Below are 18,065 nucleotides of genomic sequence, written 5' to 3' on the forward strand. Positions count from 1 at the left end.
ATCTACCCCCAGACATGCCTGGGGCAGGAGGCCGCCTTGTCCACTCATCAGCTGTGCCCTGTGTGTCTCTCACCAGGAACGGATTGCCCACAGATAAACCAGCTGTCACTGAAGATGTAAACATTTACCAGAAATATATTGCCAGGTAGGCCCCTTGGGAGGAGACTGCCCTGGAGAGGTGGGCGGGGCAGGAATGCTGGGGACCGTGGGACCGCATGCCCATCTGACCGCTAGTATCAGCTGCCTGCTGCCTCCCCACCCCCACACACTCCTGCTTCCAGACTCCCTCCAGGGACTGCCCTCTGCCCCATCTCAGAGCCCCCGCCCCCTTCATGGGGTCCAGACCACAGGCCCTTAAGCAGCTTGTACCCCAGGCAGGACTCGGGTATCTGAAAGGGCCCGCTAGCAGGGCCTGGCCACAAGTGAGCCCAGGGCCCCCCTCCACAGCTAATCCAGAGCCTTGGTGGGGGTGGGGTGCAGGGAGGGCAATGCAAGCCACTGTGGAACAGTAAGGGGATGAGAAGGGGTGTGGGCAGGTGGCCTCAGTGTGCAACGCCCCCCACCCCACCCCAGGCTAGACCTTGACCCTCACCACCTGACTGCAGGCCTGCCCTTTTACCTCCTTAAGGCAGCGGGCTTGGCAGGTGAAGAAACTTCACCTCATCAGATTCCCCAGCTTAGGCCCCTGGCGGGGCAGCACCTGGCTGGGGCAGCACCTGGCTGGGCCAGGCCCTGGCAGCCGTCTTTCTGCTAATGTCTGTCCCTCTCTGTGTCTCCCTCCTGTCCCTCCTTGTCTTTTCAGCTTTGCTGTGCTCTCTTTATTATTATTATTATCATTATTATTAGTGCCTCAGCAGATGGCTCTTTTGGCAGCTTCAGCTTAAATCTTTATTCGCAAGTGGTTTTCCCCATTACACAGGGCTTCCCCTCACTCGCTCCATGGTGGGGCAGGCAGGCTGAGCCCACCACCGTGTCCACAGTTGTCACGGTGTGTTCTCCCCAGGTGGTCATCATTCAGGCTGCAAGATCCCCCACTCTGGCAGTGTTGGACCCCGGAGAAGGCCCAGGGCACTCTGGACCGCAGGTGGTGGTGGCCAGACAGCTAGTAGGGGCTCCGAGCTGGGGAGTTGGCCGGAGAACATGCTCCCTACCACGGGAAGCCAAACAGATGCTGGGCTTTAAAAATTCATCACTCTGGACTGTTTCAAGTGTCGGGAAAACCCAGGACAGAGAGAGCCCTTTAACACTTCTCAGTCACAGGGCCGTGAGCTGGCCTGACTGGGGTCCCCAGCACCTGACCCGGCGCTGGGTGGGGAGTGGGAGGGCAGCACCTGCAGAAACAGCAGCTGGGCCGCCTTGGGGCTCATGCCTTCCCCACCTCATCCCATCCCATCCTAGGCTTCTTCCCCTGACCCTGCTCTGGCCTCTGCCTTGGCCCCGCTTCCTCCCCACAACATTGGCGCCAGGGCTCTGTGCCCCACAACCTGGCCCGGCATTCCCTCTTGGGGCAGATAAGGCTCAGTCTGCAGCTCAGTGGGTCTGGGATTCCCAGCGGCCCCGTCACTCTCCTTGGCCTTCTCAGCCTCTGCTTCACGGACACAGGGGCTACCTCTGCCCCTCCAGATCTCCACCCAGGGCCCCCACACCCCAGCAGCAGTCCTCTGGAGCACAGACACAGACTCTTCTCAGCCACAGAGGCTGAGGACCCTGGAGCTGGCATCCAGAGAGGCCTGAGCCCACCCCCTCTTCCCTGCAGGTTCTCAGGCAGTCAGCACTGTGGCCACATCCACTGCGCCTACCAGTACCGCGAGCACTACCACTGCCTCGACCCCGAGTGCAACTACCAGGTATGTCCCGTGGGCACTGGCCGTGCTCCCGCAGGCTGGCACAGCAGCGGAGGAGCCTCCTGGAAGTAGGACAGGACTGCTGGTTTCTGCTTGGGCCACCTGAACTTGACTTGGGCAGGAAGAGAGGCCAGAAAAACTCCCAGCCTGTCCACATTCCCAGATTGCTGCCCACAGGTGTCTGATGGGGTCTGGAGCCCTCTGCCTCCCCCGTAATAATTATTCTTGTTCCAATGCACTGAGTCCACCACGCACCAAGGACTTCTCAGACAGCCTGCGTACCTTGTCTAGTCAGGTCTTTCCAGTGTCCTCATGAGGCTGGTACTACTGCCCCATTTTACAGATGATTATGTTGAGGTTCAGGTAGACTGTCCCTTATGTTCAAAGCTCATCCTCTGGTGAGTGCAGAGCAAGCAAATGAGAGGGGAATGCAGGTGGTCTGTCTCACCAGGGAGCCCAGCCTGGCAGGGCCCATTGGTGACACTAGACAAAAAGTTGTCACCTGTCAGAGGCCTTGGCTGAAAGGCCTGGCTGGGATTCATCTTCTCTGCTTCCGGGCCTGATGATGGGGAGGCGTGGAGAAGGTCAGGGAAGGATCTGTGGTTCTGGAACCTTCTAAATTATTCCCTCCCAAGTCCAGGCTGCTGGCCTTGGGGCAGTCTGGGCTGCCTCGACCCAAATAGAGTTCTTTGTAAGGAGAACAGGAGGGCCCTGGGGCCAGGCGCGGCCTCCCACCCACCAGGCCCTCTCCCGGCAGAGGTTCACGAGCAAGCAGGACGTGATCCGGCACTACAACATGCACAAGAAGCGGGACAACTCCCTGCAGCACGGCTTCATGCGCTTCAGCCCGCTGGACGACTGCAGCGTCTACTACCACGGCTGCCACCTCAACGGGAAGAGCACCCACTACCACTGCATGCAGGTGCCCCGCCCCCGCCCTCGCCCCCACCCTGCCCCGGAGGCTGGCCTGCCCAGGGCGGGCGCCTCCCCTTCTCCTTTCTGTCAGAGAGGGTCTCTGGGGCTCAGGCTCGGGCAGTGCCCGGTGGGCCGGGGTGGGGCCTTCCCCATGGCCATACTTGGTGTGGGTGCAATTCAGCGAGCTGTTTATACAGACCGACATTTTTCAGGCTTTAACACCAAGAGCAGCATTGCAAATGGTTCCTGAGGAGGTTTTTGTTTAATTCTTTGTTTTAATGCCACGCAGAGTCTGGGCTTTTTCAAGGTGTCAGGTCCAGGGGGAGCGACTTTGGGTTGCAAATAGCAGCCGCCGCACCTCCCCCGATATTTGTCAGGGGGTTGTTATGGCCTCTGTGAAACAACCTGGGCCAGGAGGAGAGGGGGGCTTGCTCTCCGGGCTCTGAGATGGTGCAGACACTGGCACGGCCCAGCCCTCAAGAGTGTTCAGATTCCACTGGTTTTTACTCAATATGGCAACGCTGCCTGCCTTGGCCCAGCTCGGGTGGGGTAGGGAGGGCCCTGTGCCAGGAACTGTCCGCCAAGTAAGTCCCTGGGCTAAAGGTGACTGCCAGGCCCCTGGGTCCAGCCCTGCTCACTCAGGGGGCTTCAGAGGTAGAGCCACAGATTGGGGACCCAAAAGCTACCTCTTGCAGCACAGGACTCCCACGCCTGTGTGGGGAGGTGTCCCAGGCTCTCTGAAGACAGCCTGCACACAGCACAGACCAGGCCCTGGGGGGCCTGATGGGTCATCCTTCATTAACTGCAGTCCCACCAGTTGGATGTTGATGGGTGCTGAAGCTCCCCCACCGGGGTCAACTGCACCTGGAGGAACAGCCTCCCTGAGCTCACCGGGGTGCCCGGCTCCCCTGACTGCCGTTCTGGCCCCTGCAGGTGGGCTGTAACAAGGTGTACACAAGCACGTCGGACGTGATGACCCATGAGAACTTCCATAAGAAGAACACCCAGCTCATCAACGACGGCTTCCAGCGCTTCCGTGCCACCGAGGACTGCGGCACGGCCGACTGCCAGTTCTACGGGCAGAAGACCACGCACTTCCACTGCAGGTGAGCGGAGGCGGCTGGGGAGGCTCCTGGGCTGGGGAGGGCCGGAAGGCAGGGCCCCAGGTCCCTGGGTGGCTCGGAGCTCCGCCTCCTCAGGGCAGTAGGTACAGGAGCCAAGGGCTGCTCAGAGGCCCCACCTGAGCGTCCAGCCTGGTCTTCCACCCCGAGGCCCATCCCTCCCGGGGCCACCGTGGGAGCAGGGCAGGGAGTCCTCCTGACCTCGCGAGGCCCCATGACAGCCTCCCTATGTGCCCCCCCACCCCCAGGCGCCCCGGCTGCACGTTCACCTTCAAGAACAAGTGTGACATCGAGAAGCACAAAAGCTACCACATCAAGGACGACGCCTACGCCAAGGACGGCTTCAAGAAGTTCTACAAGTACGAGGAGTGCAAGTACGAGGGCTGCGTGTACAGCAAGGCCACCAACCACTTCCACTGCATCCGCGCCGGCTGCGGCTTCACCTTCACCTCCACCAGCCAGATGACCTCGCACAAGCGCAAGCACGAGCGCAGGCACATACGCGCCTCCGGCTCTGGCGTGCTGGGGCTGCCACCCTCGCTGCTGGGCGCCAAGGACACGGAGCACGAGGAGTCCAGCAACGACGACCTGGTCGACTTCTCGGCCCTGAGCAGCAAGAACTCCAGCTTGAGCGCCTCCCCCACCAGCCAGCAGTCCTCCGCCTCCCTGGCCGCGGCCACTGCCGCCTCCGAGGCCGTGCCCAGCGCCACCAAGCCTCCCAACAGCAAGATCTCGGGGCTACTGGCCCAGGGCCTGCCCAGCTCCATCCCCCTGGCGCTGGCCCTCTCCAACTCCGGCCTGGCCAGCGCCACACCCTACTTCCCCATCCTTCCTGGCCGGGGCAGCGCCTCCCTGCCAGTGGGTGCCCCCGGCCTCATGGGTGCCATGTCATCCGGGACAGCAGGCTCAGCAACCCCTGACACGCCCGCCCTGGCAGCCTCGGGAGCCGGTGACTCGGCGGCGGCGGGAGCTGCCTCAGTCCCCGTGCCCCCTGCCTCCATCATGGAGAGGATCTCAGCCAGCAAAGGCCTCATCTCGCCCATGATGGCCAGGCTGGCCGCAGCCGCCCTCAAGCCCTCTGCCCCCTTTGACCCAGGTGAGCAGGCTGGGCCCTGCCTGGGAAGCCCACTCCTCTCCAACCCCAGGAGCTCGCTGGCCCCCGCGCAGAGCAGAGTGGGGGTGTTTGGCAAGGGGGCCTTTCTATCCCTGGCCCCAAGGCCCCTGTGCCCCTCTTTCCTGGTCTCTGCCTCCATCCTCTTTATTTCCTGTTTGGGGCCCCTTTCTCTGACCTGCCCATCCCAGGCAACTCCTGTTTCTGTCTTTTCATCTGTGATGTAGGGGCAGTAATCCCGGCCTCACAGGGTACCTGTGCATCCCCAGGGCCTCTGCAAGCTCCCCCTACCCTGCCATGTCACAAGTCCAGCCCCAGTGGGAGCCGTCCCTGAGCCCCAGGCTTCCCTGGGACCTCCTCCAGGTGATGGGAGGGGACACGACTTCAGCCCAGGGCCAGGGTGGCCGCACCGCAGGGATGCTCAGGGGATTCAGGCCTGGACAGCCCCTTGAGACCAAGGATGCCTTGCCCAGGCTCTCGCTCTCCATCAGCACTGTAACAGTCGCACGTTCTGTGATAGTGGAGGCGTTCCATTCTGCACTGTTCAATATGGTAGCCCCTCGTCACGTGGCTGTTGAGTGCTTGAAATTGGCTGGTGGGACCAAGACCTGGATTGGGGTTTCTTTCAGTTGAGCCACATCTGGTCAGTGGCTGCTGTGTTGGAGTTGCCAGGATCATGTCTCTGTCTTTCCTCTGGCTCATCATGGAAAGTGATTCCCCTTTCTCTCAAATTTTCTGCTCCTTAAAAAATTGTTCTACTTTTTTTCCCCCTCTGAATTTTTTTTTTTTTTTTTTTGGCTTTTTTGTTTCCCTTGCTCCTCTTTATCTGTTTCCCCCCATCCAGGTAATTAGCATTAGTAAGATCTTTAAGAAGAGTTCTGCTTTTGTCTGGGACTGGGCTCACTTCATTCATTCATTCATCAACCACTGATGCTCACTGAGGGCAGCTTGTTGCAGAGCCAGGAGCCAGGCTGGGGGCTGGGGACATGGCGGGGAAGACAACAAAGTCCTTGCCTTGTGGAGCTGATGGAACAGTGGGGGGATATACTGTTCCCAAATACACCCCCTGGGAGGTGGCCAAGTTGGCCCTCAGTAGACTGGCTCCTGAGAATGTCTCGAGACTCACCAAGACTGAGGGTCCCTGTGGTCCCCCCCGAGCTTGAGCTGGCTGGAGGGTCAGAGCCCTGTTTCCCTGGGGACCCTGCGCTAGTGGCTTTGGGCAGCTCCTGGAATGTGGACTCTGAGTTCGGAAAACTAGAGCATCTTCCCACTGGGACACTCCTGTCAGCCGACACCCACCTTCTACTCCACGTGTCGGGAGGGTCAGGTCAGACTGCCTGGGGCCGTGCACCTCTAGTCAGGTGCCTGCAGGCTGGGGCCACACGGGGCTTGGTGGCCGGGCTGTCAAGTACTTTCTTTTCTTAAGAAAAAGCTCCTTCCCCGAAAAGAAAGGTCAAGTGAAGGGGAGGGGGCCATTTTCCTTTATTTTTTAATAAAATGACACTTGCTGTCTGTGAAGCAGCTCTCTGTCAGCTGCAGTGCCTTGGGGCAGATTAATATTTCAGTCACTGGGGATTGTGGGGAAAGGCTCCGTGGACATGTTCCTGTCAGCAACTTCTTTGGCCCTGTTCTGCTTGGCCTCCTGAGTCTTCTGCCCACCCAGCTCCAGCCTTTGCACCCATGCCCACACCCCACCCGCTCCCCCCACCCACCCCATCCAGCCCTGCCTGGCAAGGGTGGGCCTCATATCCCTGCCCTGGACAGCTTGACGGGCGAGGTCACATAGTTTGAACCGCTCTGATTGGCTGTCAGCTTCCATAGCCCTGACACAGCAGATGCCCCTCCTGGGCATGCTCAGTGGAAGGCAGGGCCGTCGCCCCGGCAACAGTGGGGACGGGACCCGCGGAGGGGGCGCAGCTCCCAGTCTAGATCTGCCACTTTCCCTCAGCATTAACAGAGTCTTTAATAAAAGCCTAAGCGGCAGCCCCACAAATTGACTGTGACAGTCGGTGGAGAAAATGAAGGGCCCCCACCCCCGTCCCAGCCCCTTCCCCAGCCTCCCGCCCTTCTCCTCCAGGAGGCCCTGAGCCAGGACAACTTTGACATAATTTTGCAATAATTATCACTTGAAGAATTGCCACACAGGGGGAAGCGTCACAAGCGATCATGTCAGTGGGGAGAACCACTGACCAGCAGTCAAGGCTCCCCGAGGGCCTCAGCCCACCCGGCCCGCCATCTTCCCCTTGGGGGGTTCCGGTTGGTGCCCCTATGAAGCCCTCGGTCCCTCTAACACCGTCTTCCCTCCCGTCCCCTGTAGGAAACGGGCAGCAGGCCACCCCTGCCAGGTTCCCCCCAGCCCCGGTGAAGCAGGAGCCCGGTGAGAGTGCTGGCGCCCCAGGTCTCCACGAGGCCTCCCAGGACCGCAGTTTAGACCTGACTCTGAAGGAGCCCAGGTGAGGGGCGGCCCAGGCCTCCCAGCTCTGCCCCCTGCAGGAGGCTCTGGGGACAGCACCCTCAGAGCCAGACCCCTTGGGGCCAGGGGCCCACCTCTCCTGACCAGGGGTCATCCACCTGCCCCGGGAAATGTAGCTGGGCGGGGCCAGTGCCCCATGGGCCGGCTTGGGAGGGGTGAATCTCCGGGCTCGGTCCCACGAACGTCTGAGCTAAAGCCCCTTGGTTTGTGTGTTCCAGTAATGAATCAAATGGCCACGCAGTCCCGGCAAATTCATCTCTTTTATCCTCGCTTATGAATAAGGTAAGAACCATCCATCACACGCCTCCCATTCCCCCACCCAGAGAAATTAAAGCTATGCTGGGGGGTGGGGGGGATGTGTTTGTTTTTTAATGTTTTGCCTCTAATAAGATGAGTTTGTACCATTTAAATTTTGAGGCCATTTTTCATCGGATATAATTTCAGAGCCACTGCTTACAAATTAATTTAATGAACTGGCTGAAGAAATATATTCCAGCCTCTGACACCCTTTTTTTTTTCCCTTCAGATGGAGGGTTCCTAAAGCTTTTCCAGAGCCCTCTAACTTCTTTTGCTCTTAGTTATTAATTTTATTTATTTTATATATTTTTTGTTTGTTTAAAAAGGTGGGGGGGATTAAAGTGGGAGCAAAGCATCAATTTCCACTTTTCGGGTTGAATAATGGTCTTGGACGCCTTCTGCAGAGGTCGCTCCAGAATATTTATTTTAAATAATGCAGGGTCTTTGTAAATTATACATCATCTCAAATATATTTCCCCCCCTTCACATGATAAATTTGACTACGGCAAGATTAATTTGGTTACTGTACACAAGTGACTGCCGAGGAGGGAGCTAGGTCTGGGCCGGACCTCACTGGGTAGGGGTCCCGCTGGGCCCTTGGGCTCCTGTTGGCCTTGGCTCCAGGGCGCCCATGCCTTCCACCTTTCCCCCTCCCCTGGTTGCCCTCTTGCCCCCCTTTTCCATCCTGGGGTCACTGCTCCCTGCACCCCCTTGTTCCTTCCTGTCAGAGCCCTGCACCCCGCCCGTGTGAGTCGAGCTTTTCCACGGGCTCCCCGCCCCCCTCTGCTCCCAGCGGCAGTCTTCCTGTCTTGCTCTCACCCCGTGAGCCTCCCTCCCTCCCTCTCGGCTCCTCCTTTGTGTGCCTTCTCTTGTTCTCAAGGAATTCGTGGGGGTTCCCCCCCATCCCTCCTCCTCCTGCACTTCTTTTGAAAACCTGGCAGGAAAATAACCAGGGAGCCGCGAAGTCTGGGGAAAGCTGGGCTGGAGTGTGTGCCCTGAGTCTCGGCCACAGATTGAGTGATGGCTCCTAGCAGCACGGGGTTTGTGTGGCAGAGCCCTGGCAGCTCTGTGGGGCCAAGGAGGCACAGCAGGCTGCCCGTGGCGGCATCCATTCATTGTGGGCTCCTGTGCAGCCAAAGCTGCGTGGGGTCGGGCCTCCTCTCCTCCCAGCTGCCAGAACCGTGATGCTCTGGTCAGTTTGGAGAGATCCAAGCAGCCTAGAGCTGCTGCTGGTCCCAGGGCAGTCGGGCCAAGTGTCCTGAGGTCCCCAGCCTGAAGCTTGGGCCTGTCCTCCTGGCAGATGTCTCAGGGCAGCCCCAACCTCGGCAGCCTGTTGAACGTCAAGACGGACACAGAGGGAGGCCCCGCTGGGGAGTCCCCCCCATTCCTGGGCAAGGCTGTGAAGGCGATGGTTCAGGAGAAGCTGTCAGAGCCCTGGAAGGTGTACCTTCGCAGGTGAGGGGCTCTGGGTGAGCAAGGGAGAGGGGAGGGCCAAGCCCACCAGTCTCGGGGGCCAGGGGCCAGGAGCCAGCCCCACCACCCACCCTGGCCTGCCCAGGGCCCCGGGGTCTCCTCTAAGCGGCCGGCTCCTCTGCCAGGTTTGGCACCAAGGACTTCTGCAACGCCCAGTGTGACTTCCTCCACAAGGCCCACTTCCACTGCGTGGTGGAGGAGTGCGGCGCGCTTTTCAGCACCCTGGACGGGGCCATCAAGCACGCCAAGTGAGTGGGGGTCGGGGACCCGTGTAAACCAAGCCCTGTTCATCCCAGCCTGGCTCAGGGCTCGGGGCTGCACAGGCCTCTAACCGCCTTCCAAGCAGGACCCCTGAGACCTCAGAAGCTGAGCTGGCTTCTCAGGCGGTGCTGCCTGGCCAAAGGCAGACTTTCCCATCCTCCCACTAGCTCAGCCCCCAGCGAGGCCCCCTCAGCCCACCCAGGCCCCACCTGGAGCAGGAGCCCCTTCTGCCCCCAGACCCACCCCCATGTAGCCCTCAGCTCTCCCGCAGACCCAGCTCTGACCGCAGCAGGGACGCCAGGTGAAGGCCTTTCCAAGCCACAATACTGCATTTGTAGATTCTCTTTGACCTAAAAATAAAAGAAATTAATTTGTAAAGTTCATTGAGCTGAAAAGCAGCAAGCCCAACCGTCTGCTGTAATTGAACCCAGAACTTGTAAACATTTAAAACAGATCTTCACTGCTCTTTAAGCCGCAGGTCAGGCTCTTCTCAGTGCTTAGGCAGCTCCAGCTCTTGGCCTGAGACCCATCTTTAAATCTCAGAGCAGGTTCTTGAAGGGTGGGCTTCCTGAGCCGGGACTTGCTGTGTCCCTAGTAGGGAGGAGCTAGGGACAGCACATCTAGAAGATCACCAGGAGGTGTCATTAGGACAGAACCAGGAGCCCAAGAGCCGTTTGCTTTCAGTCCTTCCCTCCTGGCGGCACCTGGCACTGAAGACAAGGTGGGGCACCGGCCCCCTAGGCTTGAGATGGGATTGCCCGCAGGCAGGCAGGCAGGTGCACGGGGAAGGGCACTCTCCACCCCCACCTGAGACCCCCTCTTCTGCCTCTCACAGCTTCCACTTCCGGACGGAGGGAGGAGCAGTGAAAGGAAACCCAGAGGCTGCCTTCCCGGCCTCGGCTGCTGAGACCAAACCCTCCTTGGCCCCCGCGTCCCCTCCAGCGCCACCCGTCACCACGGCCACGGCTTCCTCTCTCGAGGGGCCCACTGCCAGCCTGGCCGCCGTGCCCTCCACCCCCACCCTGCTCGCCTGGAAGCAGCTGGCTTCCACCATACCCCAGATGCCTCAGATTCCAGCATCAGTGCCTCACCTGCCCACTTCGCCCTTGGCAACGACTTCTCTAGAGAACGCCAAGCCCCAGGTCAAACCCGGATTCCTCCAGTTCCAGGAGAAGTGAGTCCCTCGATGAACCGGGAGTCCTGTGTCCCCCGGGTGTCTTGGGAGTAAGTGCTAGCCAGAGCCACTGAGGAGGCGCTGCTCCTCATCTTGCAGGAGCCCCGGCTGTCCCCAGCCTCTCTGGGACCCGGTCACCGGGTCATGTCCTTCTAGCCAAAGCTGCTGCTGCTGCTGCTCAGACCTCACTGCCTGTTCCTGGAGCAAGCAGCCGGGGTGGGGGGTGATGGTGGAGGTAGCGGCCACGGTTCTGGAGAGACCGGTGGCGACGCTGTGAGGACCAGCCCGGGGTGGGCTGGGAGGGGTGGGCCTCACCCGGCAAGGAGGGCTCCATCTCCCTCTGGGCCTCCCTCTTGGTCTCTGTGGCTCCCACCCACAACTGAATCTCTGCAGGGCAAGCCAAGTCACAGGGGGGCAGGGGCAAAGGGGCTAGACCCTCCTCTGGGCCCCCGCCCACCTGCGCAATAGCCTGAGCTCTCAGTGGGTGGAAGGGACCTTCCTCAATGGATGGGGTGGCTCCTTGCGGCGAGAACGGTGACTCTGTATCATGATGCGTGTGGCTTCCTGTTCTCAATAAAAGTAATAAATTGGATGTGAACACACACCGCCTGAGTGGCAGCTGTCCTCCCTGTCTGAGCACCTGGGGCTGGGCCCACGGCATGGAAGGGCACCTGCGCTCCGCTCTGACCCTTCCCCACCTTCCCTTCCTCTGTTCACCTCCCCAGCCCTCTTAGCATCCTGGCCTTGGTCAGAGTTTCCACCCAGGTCCGATGTGAATGTAAGAGGGCAGTCGTGTTGTCAGCCAGGCCAGGAAGGGTAGAAGCCAGAGCACAGTACCCTCCACTACTGCCCGAAGCCTGGGAAGCAGGGATCTGGGGCGGAGGGCTGCCACTCAGGACAGGCAGGGCAGGGCTCACCGGGCACCCCGCCCCACCACTGAGCTGGCTTGCGTTCTCTGCGTGGGTGGGCAGCCCCGAGCTCCAAGCTGACCCTGGAACCCTCAGCAGCTGAGCCTCAGGACCTGACACCAGGTACAGGTTCCCACTGGCTGAGGCCCCGCGGTAGCAAAGCGTCCTGGTAGGGCTGCCCACCCATCTGCATGCTGTCAGTCAGCCACAGCCAGGGCAGTGCCCACGCCACGTCAGCCAGGCTTGCACTGGCGTCCCGCCAGGCTGGCAGCACCATCTCTCATTTTCATATCCAAGAAATGATTGCAGCCATCCTTATCTATAAGCCTGAGGTGTGGCCGTGGAAACTACGTGTCCCAGCATGCAGTGCTCTGGGCAGCCTGCATACCGCAATCCCTCATGCTCCAGCAGAGCTCTAAAAAGAGGGCAAGGTTGCATGCTGGGATTTGTAGTCTCCTCTGGCCAAATGGCCCTGTTGAGCAGGAGGGCAGTCCTGGGGCCATTCCTCTTGAGGGCACCACGGGAAACTGGGGAGAAGAACCCCAGCATGAGCCAGTGTCAGGACATCGGCGGGGAGGGCACTGGGAATGCCAATGACCTGGGCCGTGGTTTCATTCCAGCGATCCTTGCCTCGCAACGGACTGCAAGTATGCCAACAAGTTCCACTTCCACTGTCTCTTTGGGAACTGCAAGTACGTCTGCAAAACCTCTGGCAAGGCCGAGTCCCACTGCCTGGACCACATCAACCCCAACAACAACCTGGTGAACGTGCGAGACCAGTTTGCTTACTACTCCCTGCAGTGCCTCTGTCCCAACCAGGTCAGCAAGGTGGACGGGCAGGGTGGGGCCTGGGGCGGGAGCAGGGAGGCACAGGGCCCTGGATCAGCTCCTCCTGGCAGAGACTCTGTTTCTCACACCCTTTTTAATTGGCTTCCTCCAGACTCTGGAAAGGACACTGTCTGCCCCAGGTCCCTGGAGACCCCTGGGCAGCAGTTCAGCTTGGTGCTCATTTGGTGAGGTCTGTCATTTTATCCTAACCCTCAGTGAAGACTATGATGAGCAGCCGCTGGGCACTTGGCATCATTCTGCCCATCCTGGAATGACTACGCTCCTTTTCTCTAGAGGCCTGGAATTTTAAAACATTGGACAGATATTGAACTGTCTGTGCTCCAGACAGGAAGGGCAGATCAGATTCATTATAAAGGCCTACCTCCAAGACTTGTAGGGGCCACCTGACAGTGCCTTGAGGAGGAGTCTGAACCTAGATCCGGACAAAGAGGTGTACCAGGGTAGATGAGTGATGTCTGCCTGGGTCTGGGCACACAGAGAAGAGTGCTGGGATAGATTAGTGATGTCTGCTCTGGGTGTGGGTTTAGAGAGATTGGTATGACACCAGATAGGATGCCTTAGTCAAATGACAGAAGGGACTTACGGCTTTTTAAAACGTGAATGATCTTTACACAGTTGTGTTTGCTGATTCTAAGTGCGGAAGGACACACAAATGCAAAGGGCCAGCCATAGCCCAGAGGCCTGGGGCAGGTGGGGCTTATGGCCATTGCCTGCCTGGTCCTGACTTTCCTGTCCCTCCCTGCAGCACTGCGAGTTCCGGATGCGTGGGCACTACCACTGTCTCCGGACCGGCTGCTACTTTGTGACCAACATCACCACCAAGCTGCCGTGGCACATAAAGAAGCACGAGAAAGCCGAGCGGCGGGCAGCCAATGGGTTCAAGTACTTCACCAAGCGCGAGGAGTGCGGCAGGCTAGGTACCGCAGGCCAGGGCTGGGGGCAGGGAACTGCCGCAGTGGGAAGGGCTGTGGCTCTGGCCCCAGAGGCCTGGGTGCCACTTCTTGTTGCCACACATCAGGCTCCATGGGTTTTTTTTTTTTAAATGTCACAGACCAGGCATTGTCAAACTGGGAAAACAGTCAAAACCCCAAAAGCCTGGAAAGAGGGGTGAGGGTGACCTAGAACACTCCAGTCGCCCCTAGGGCAATGGCCTGGAGCCTCATCTCTGGTCTCCAGACTTGGTTTCTTTTCTTTTTCTTTTCAAGAGGGCCTTGCAGGTAAGTTTTAAAAATTCCTGACATTCTCTGCCCTGGGATGTCTTTCCATGGTTTTAACTATTATGTTTTTATCCATAATGGGCTGTGTGATGTTCATTTGTTCATTCACTCACTCAGCAGACATTTTATTTTTTTTATTTTTTATTTTTTTATTTGACTGTGCTGGGTCTTCTTGCTGTGCGAGGTCTTTCTCTAGTTGCAGTGAGCAAGGGACCACTCTCATTATGGCACATGGGCTTGGCAATGCGCTTGTTTTGTTGCAGAACACAGGCTCTAGGTGTTCAGGCTCAGTAGTTGCGGCTCTCAGGCTTATTTGCTCTGTGGCACGTGGGATCTTAGTCCCCTGACCAGAGGTTGAAACCCATTCCCTGCATTGGCAGGCGGATTCATAACCACTGGACCATCAGGGAAGTCCCTCAACAGAGGTTTATTGAAGAGCAGCCATGCTCCAGGCTCTTTGCTGTTGCAAGAGGTGCAGGGGGTGGGGGGTAGATGTGGCAGCTGAGGTCTTTTTTGTCTACTGTGACTGGCACCAGGCTTGGTGCTGGGGATCTGGTGGGACAAGCAGGTATTTGGTCGGTTCAGCCCAGGGCATTTGTAACCTGGGGTGACCTGGAAGGAGGTGGCCACGGGGCAAGAAGTGACCTTGAGCTCAGGGACAGGTGCTTCAGAGTTAACTTCACTGCTGAGAGCTGGGCTCTTGGCCAGGAAGCTGCCCCCAACCCCAGAACAAGGCCTCCCTGAGGAGCTCGCTGGCCCCAGCCCCAGGATGCTGTGGGGAGCGGACTCCTTGCAGAGTCCACGCTCTTGCCTCAGGATGGCGCCACGTGTCACGTGCAGACATGGGGCAGTAATCTGCCCAGGAGGAGACCGGACACTGGAAAGCAGGTGGGAGCCAGGCAGGCTGGGTGTGGACACCTGGGCTCAGGTGACTCAGGTGGCCATGGCCACAGGGTCCAGTGGATACAGATGGGGGCCACTGCCTGCAGCCAGCTGGCCATTACCTAGGGGAAGGCTGAGAGATTCAAAGTCAACTGCCAGAAATGAAAGGAAACAAACCTTTCCTTCAGGTATTAATTCAAAAATAATTCAGAGCCTGAGAGAGGGCTGGTTATCACAGCAACAGATATCAACACTCGGTGACCCATGCTGGTCCTGGGTTCGGCTTACAGGCGTCGGGGATTCTGTAGTTGCCGTTATTGACTCAGTTGGGGTGTTTTGGGTGGTAGCTGGAGCCAAAACAAAGCTGGGGGATGATATAAGACACCTGGCCAGCTCAGGTGCCATGGCAACGGGCAGGCCTTCACCTGCCCTTTGCTGATACCATTTCAGTCTGGCCGCTGTGTTTGTCAGCCCAGAGCAAAACCCAGGTGGGTGGGGGCAGGGCAGAGGGCCAGCCGGCCTGCAGCCGTCTCTACAAGGTCAGGGGGTGGGGGGCAGCACCTGGGGTCCCCAGAGGAGAGCTGGGGACAGATGGCATGCTGGGAGGCAGCTGATCAAGTGGACAGGTCACTAGGGTCCCCTGCCCTGGAGCCCATGGACCTCTCAATGTGCGGGACAGGGGAGGGGGCCAGCCTGCTATCATCCCGCAAGTCCATGCTAGACTGGCGGGGAGACCCAGGCTCTGGACATCCAGGTGGCCGAGGACTTTCTGGGGGTTGGGGGGGGTGGGAGGTTCCTCAGGGGAGCGCCATCATGGGCAAGTGCCCTTTCCCCATATGCCATCTTCCTGGCATGTGTGCCCATGCCCAGAACAGTGCCCGCCATGCAGCGGGTACCATGAGCGCCAGCTGGCCTGCAGGAAAAGCTCACAGCCGAGTGGGGCTGTGTCCACAGGCTGCAAGTACAACCAGGTGAACAGCCACTTCCACTGCATCCGGGAGGGCTGCCAGTTCTCCTTCCTCCTCAAGCACCAGATGACCTCCCATGCCCGGAAGCACATGCGGAGGATGCTGGGGAAGAACTTCGATCGTGCACCCTCCTCCCAGGTGAGCCGCCCCTCCCCTGCCTGGGGGCCAGAGGGCATCATCCGTGTCCCACTCTGGCAGCCGCCGAAAGTGACCACATGCCCCTTGTGGGCAGCACCGCCTCCAGCCCAGCTTGCTCAGGGCCCCCCTGCTTCCTTTCAGGGCCCCCCAAGCCTGATGGACACCGAGACAGATGAGTACATGGATTATACTGGTTGCAGCCCAGGCGCCATGTCCTCCGAGTCTTCCACCATGGACCGAAGCTGCTCCAGCACCCCTGTGGGCAATGAGAGCACCGCGGCAGGTGAGCAGGCGGCCAGGAGGGGGCCGCAGGGGTCTGGGAGGTGCCCGGCCTGGGACGGGCCCTCCTCCCACCGGGTCTGGCTCAGGACTGGAGCATCATGGCCAAGTGGCCTCAAAGGAGGACAGGCCAGTGTGTGGCCAGGCCGGCTGGTCTGTGGGACATGGGTCCCCACCTGCTGCCGTCCTGCCCACCTCCCCTGCACTCTGCCCTTGGCTTCCATTTCTAGGAGAGGACCCGGGTTTGAGCTGAGAGCTATAGCCAGAGGGGCAGGTGGGCCCCACCCAGCCCTGGCCCCTCCTCTGGCCTCTCTGCCATGGTCCCCAGCACAGTCCCTGGGCCCCAGAGTGGGGTCCTCCCCATGGCCCCTCCCCAGCCCACCATGACACCCCCCTGCACTGCCACGCCCTCCCAGTCTCTCTCCTCTGCCACCCCCTCCCCTCTCTTCTTCGTGGCATCTGTCTGCTCATCTGTCCACGTATTTTCATATCATACTTGCTTCTGCCATTGGGTTTCTCATTTTGGTTCTTTTGTTTGTTTGTTCTTTGTTTTGGTTTTCTTTTTTTTTTTTTTCTGCTTTTCTCCACCCTCTCCAGGCTGCCCGGCTCCTCCTCCTCCTCCTCTTCCTCTTCCTGCTGCTGCCGGTGACGAGGCTGCCCGCGGGGCTCCGCAGCCCCCACTGACCCCATCCTTCTCTCCGGCCGTGCTCCGGGCGCCCCTCCCCTCCCTCCCATGCCTCTTTTCTCCACCCTGTCTCTCATACTCTCTGCTCAGTGCCACTCTCGGAGCCACCCGGGGCCTGGCCCACCCCATCAGCAGCCCGCCCAGCTTCCCGCCTGTCACTGCCACTCCATCTCCAGTAAAAAGTGACGCCCCCCTAGTTCAGGACGCCGCAGGTAACTCACACACACCTTCTCCACCACTGTCTTATCACCCTGGCCAAGCCCCAAGGCCATGGTCCAGGATCTGGCCCTTGTCTGTGGCCTGCCAGGCCAAGGACAGGGCCATCCTGCTCTCCTCACAGCCCAGCCCCACCTCTCCCCCACCCCGTCCGAGACCAGACAGCCCGGCCCCTGTCCCGAGGACACCTTCTCTCGGTTCCTGCTCGGCACTGAGCAGGCCAGAACATCACCACCAGGGCTCCCTGGGGCTCACCCCATCTCAGCCACTGGCCAGAACCCTGAGATGGCCGTGCCCACCCCACTCCCCCCAACCCTGCAGCAAAGCAGAGCCTGTCTTCTGCGCTCTGGGGCATTCACCCAGGACCCAGGACGAGGGAGGGACAGAGATGTTCTTGGAAAGCTCCTGATGTCTGGGACCCACCCAGGTTTGGAGGGTCCTGACACCAGGCTGAACCCCATCCCTGGAGCCACACAGGATGAGGCCTGAGCCCCGGGCAGTGCTTCATAGCAGAGGTGGCTCCCGGCCTCACCCTGTACCTACTGCCCGGCAGGCACGGGACCTGCCCGCCCCTGCCCTTTGCTGCACCACCCCAGCTCTGCCTCTTCCATTTGTTCTTCCCCAGGGGGTTGACAAAGAGCACGGCAGAGGGTTCCCCCTCATGGAGTTAAGCCCCTGTTCTGTCACTGGCATAACCAGTGACTTCAGATCCAAAGCAGCTACTCCTCACCCACCTGGATCCCCAGGCCCCAGACCCTCCCTTGCCTCGTGCTGGGTACCCCAGTCCATCATGGTCCTTGTTTCTCTCCACCTGCTGAGGGGCCGGGATGGGGGAGGATTGGGTCTGTTCCTAAGATGGGTGGTACTGAAGCCTGGTGCCTGGGGTGGGTGTTCTAGATAGGTTCAGGGAGGGCTGGGTGGGTCAACGCATTGGGGGAGCTTAGAGGGTGCCTACCCTGCCCACTGTGGGGGGGCCAGGCCTGGGGCATGGAGCAGGGAGTGACTGGGACAGCCACCCTTTCCCCAGCTGCCTGTGCAGAAAGTGGTCTCGGATGCATGACCGAACAGTGCAGTTGTGGGTGGCAAAGAGGCATCCTGAGCCCAGCAAGGCAGTTGGGACCAGGTTGGGAGAGCACAAGTGTGGCCCATCTGCCGGCCAAGCCTGTGCTCCAGTCCTGGCTGCTCAGCAGACCTGCCATCTCCCAGCCCAAGACATTAAAGAACCTTCTGGTACCAAGGAGAAGGTTGCACACG

The 18,065-nt window shown here is 59.6% G+C and overlaps 1 protein-coding gene across 6 annotated transcripts in view; it reads left to right on the plus strand.

Annotated features, from left to right (window-relative positions):
- CASZ1 (castor zinc finger 1) overlaps nt 1-18,065 on the plus strand; it is a 155,579-nt gene that overhangs the window by 133,393 nt on the left and 4,121 nt on the right. For 4 of the 6 annotated variants that reach the window (XM_055582339.1, XM_055582340.1, XM_055582337.1 and 1 more), the window contains 15 exons: nt 77-145; nt 1,757-1,847; nt 2,602-2,766; nt 3,693-3,865; nt 4,129-4,976; nt 7,309-7,444; nt 7,683-7,746; nt 9,062-9,216; nt 9,360-9,482; nt 10,331-10,669; nt 12,198-12,396; nt 13,172-13,343; nt 15,480-15,631; nt 15,773-15,914; nt 16,508-16,807. In XM_055582339.1, coding sequence (XP_055438314.1) covers nt 77-145; nt 1,757-1,847; nt 2,602-2,766; nt 3,693-3,865; nt 4,129-4,976; nt 7,309-7,444; nt 7,683-7,746; nt 9,062-9,216; nt 9,360-9,482; nt 10,331-10,669; nt 12,198-12,396; nt 13,172-13,343; nt 15,480-15,631; nt 15,773-15,914; nt 16,508-16,807 — 3,128 coding nt within the window. The remainder of the gene's footprint in view (nt 1-76; nt 146-1,756; nt 1,848-2,601; nt 2,767-3,692; nt 3,866-4,128; nt 4,977-7,308; nt 7,445-7,682; nt 7,747-9,061; nt 9,217-9,359; nt 9,483-10,330; nt 10,670-12,197; nt 12,397-13,171; nt 13,344-15,479; nt 15,632-15,772; nt 15,915-16,507; nt 16,808-18,065) is intronic. The other 2 variants (XM_055582342.1, XM_055582338.1) reach the window with 2 other exon arrangements.

The sequence above is a fragment of the Bubalus kerabau genome, chromosome 5, assembly GCF_029407905.1.
Source record: "Bubalus kerabau isolate K-KA32 ecotype Philippines breed swamp buffalo chromosome 5, PCC_UOA_SB_1v2, whole genome shotgun sequence".
Lineage (NCBI taxonomy): Eukaryota > Metazoa > Chordata > Mammalia > Artiodactyla > Bovidae > Bubalus > Bubalus kerabau.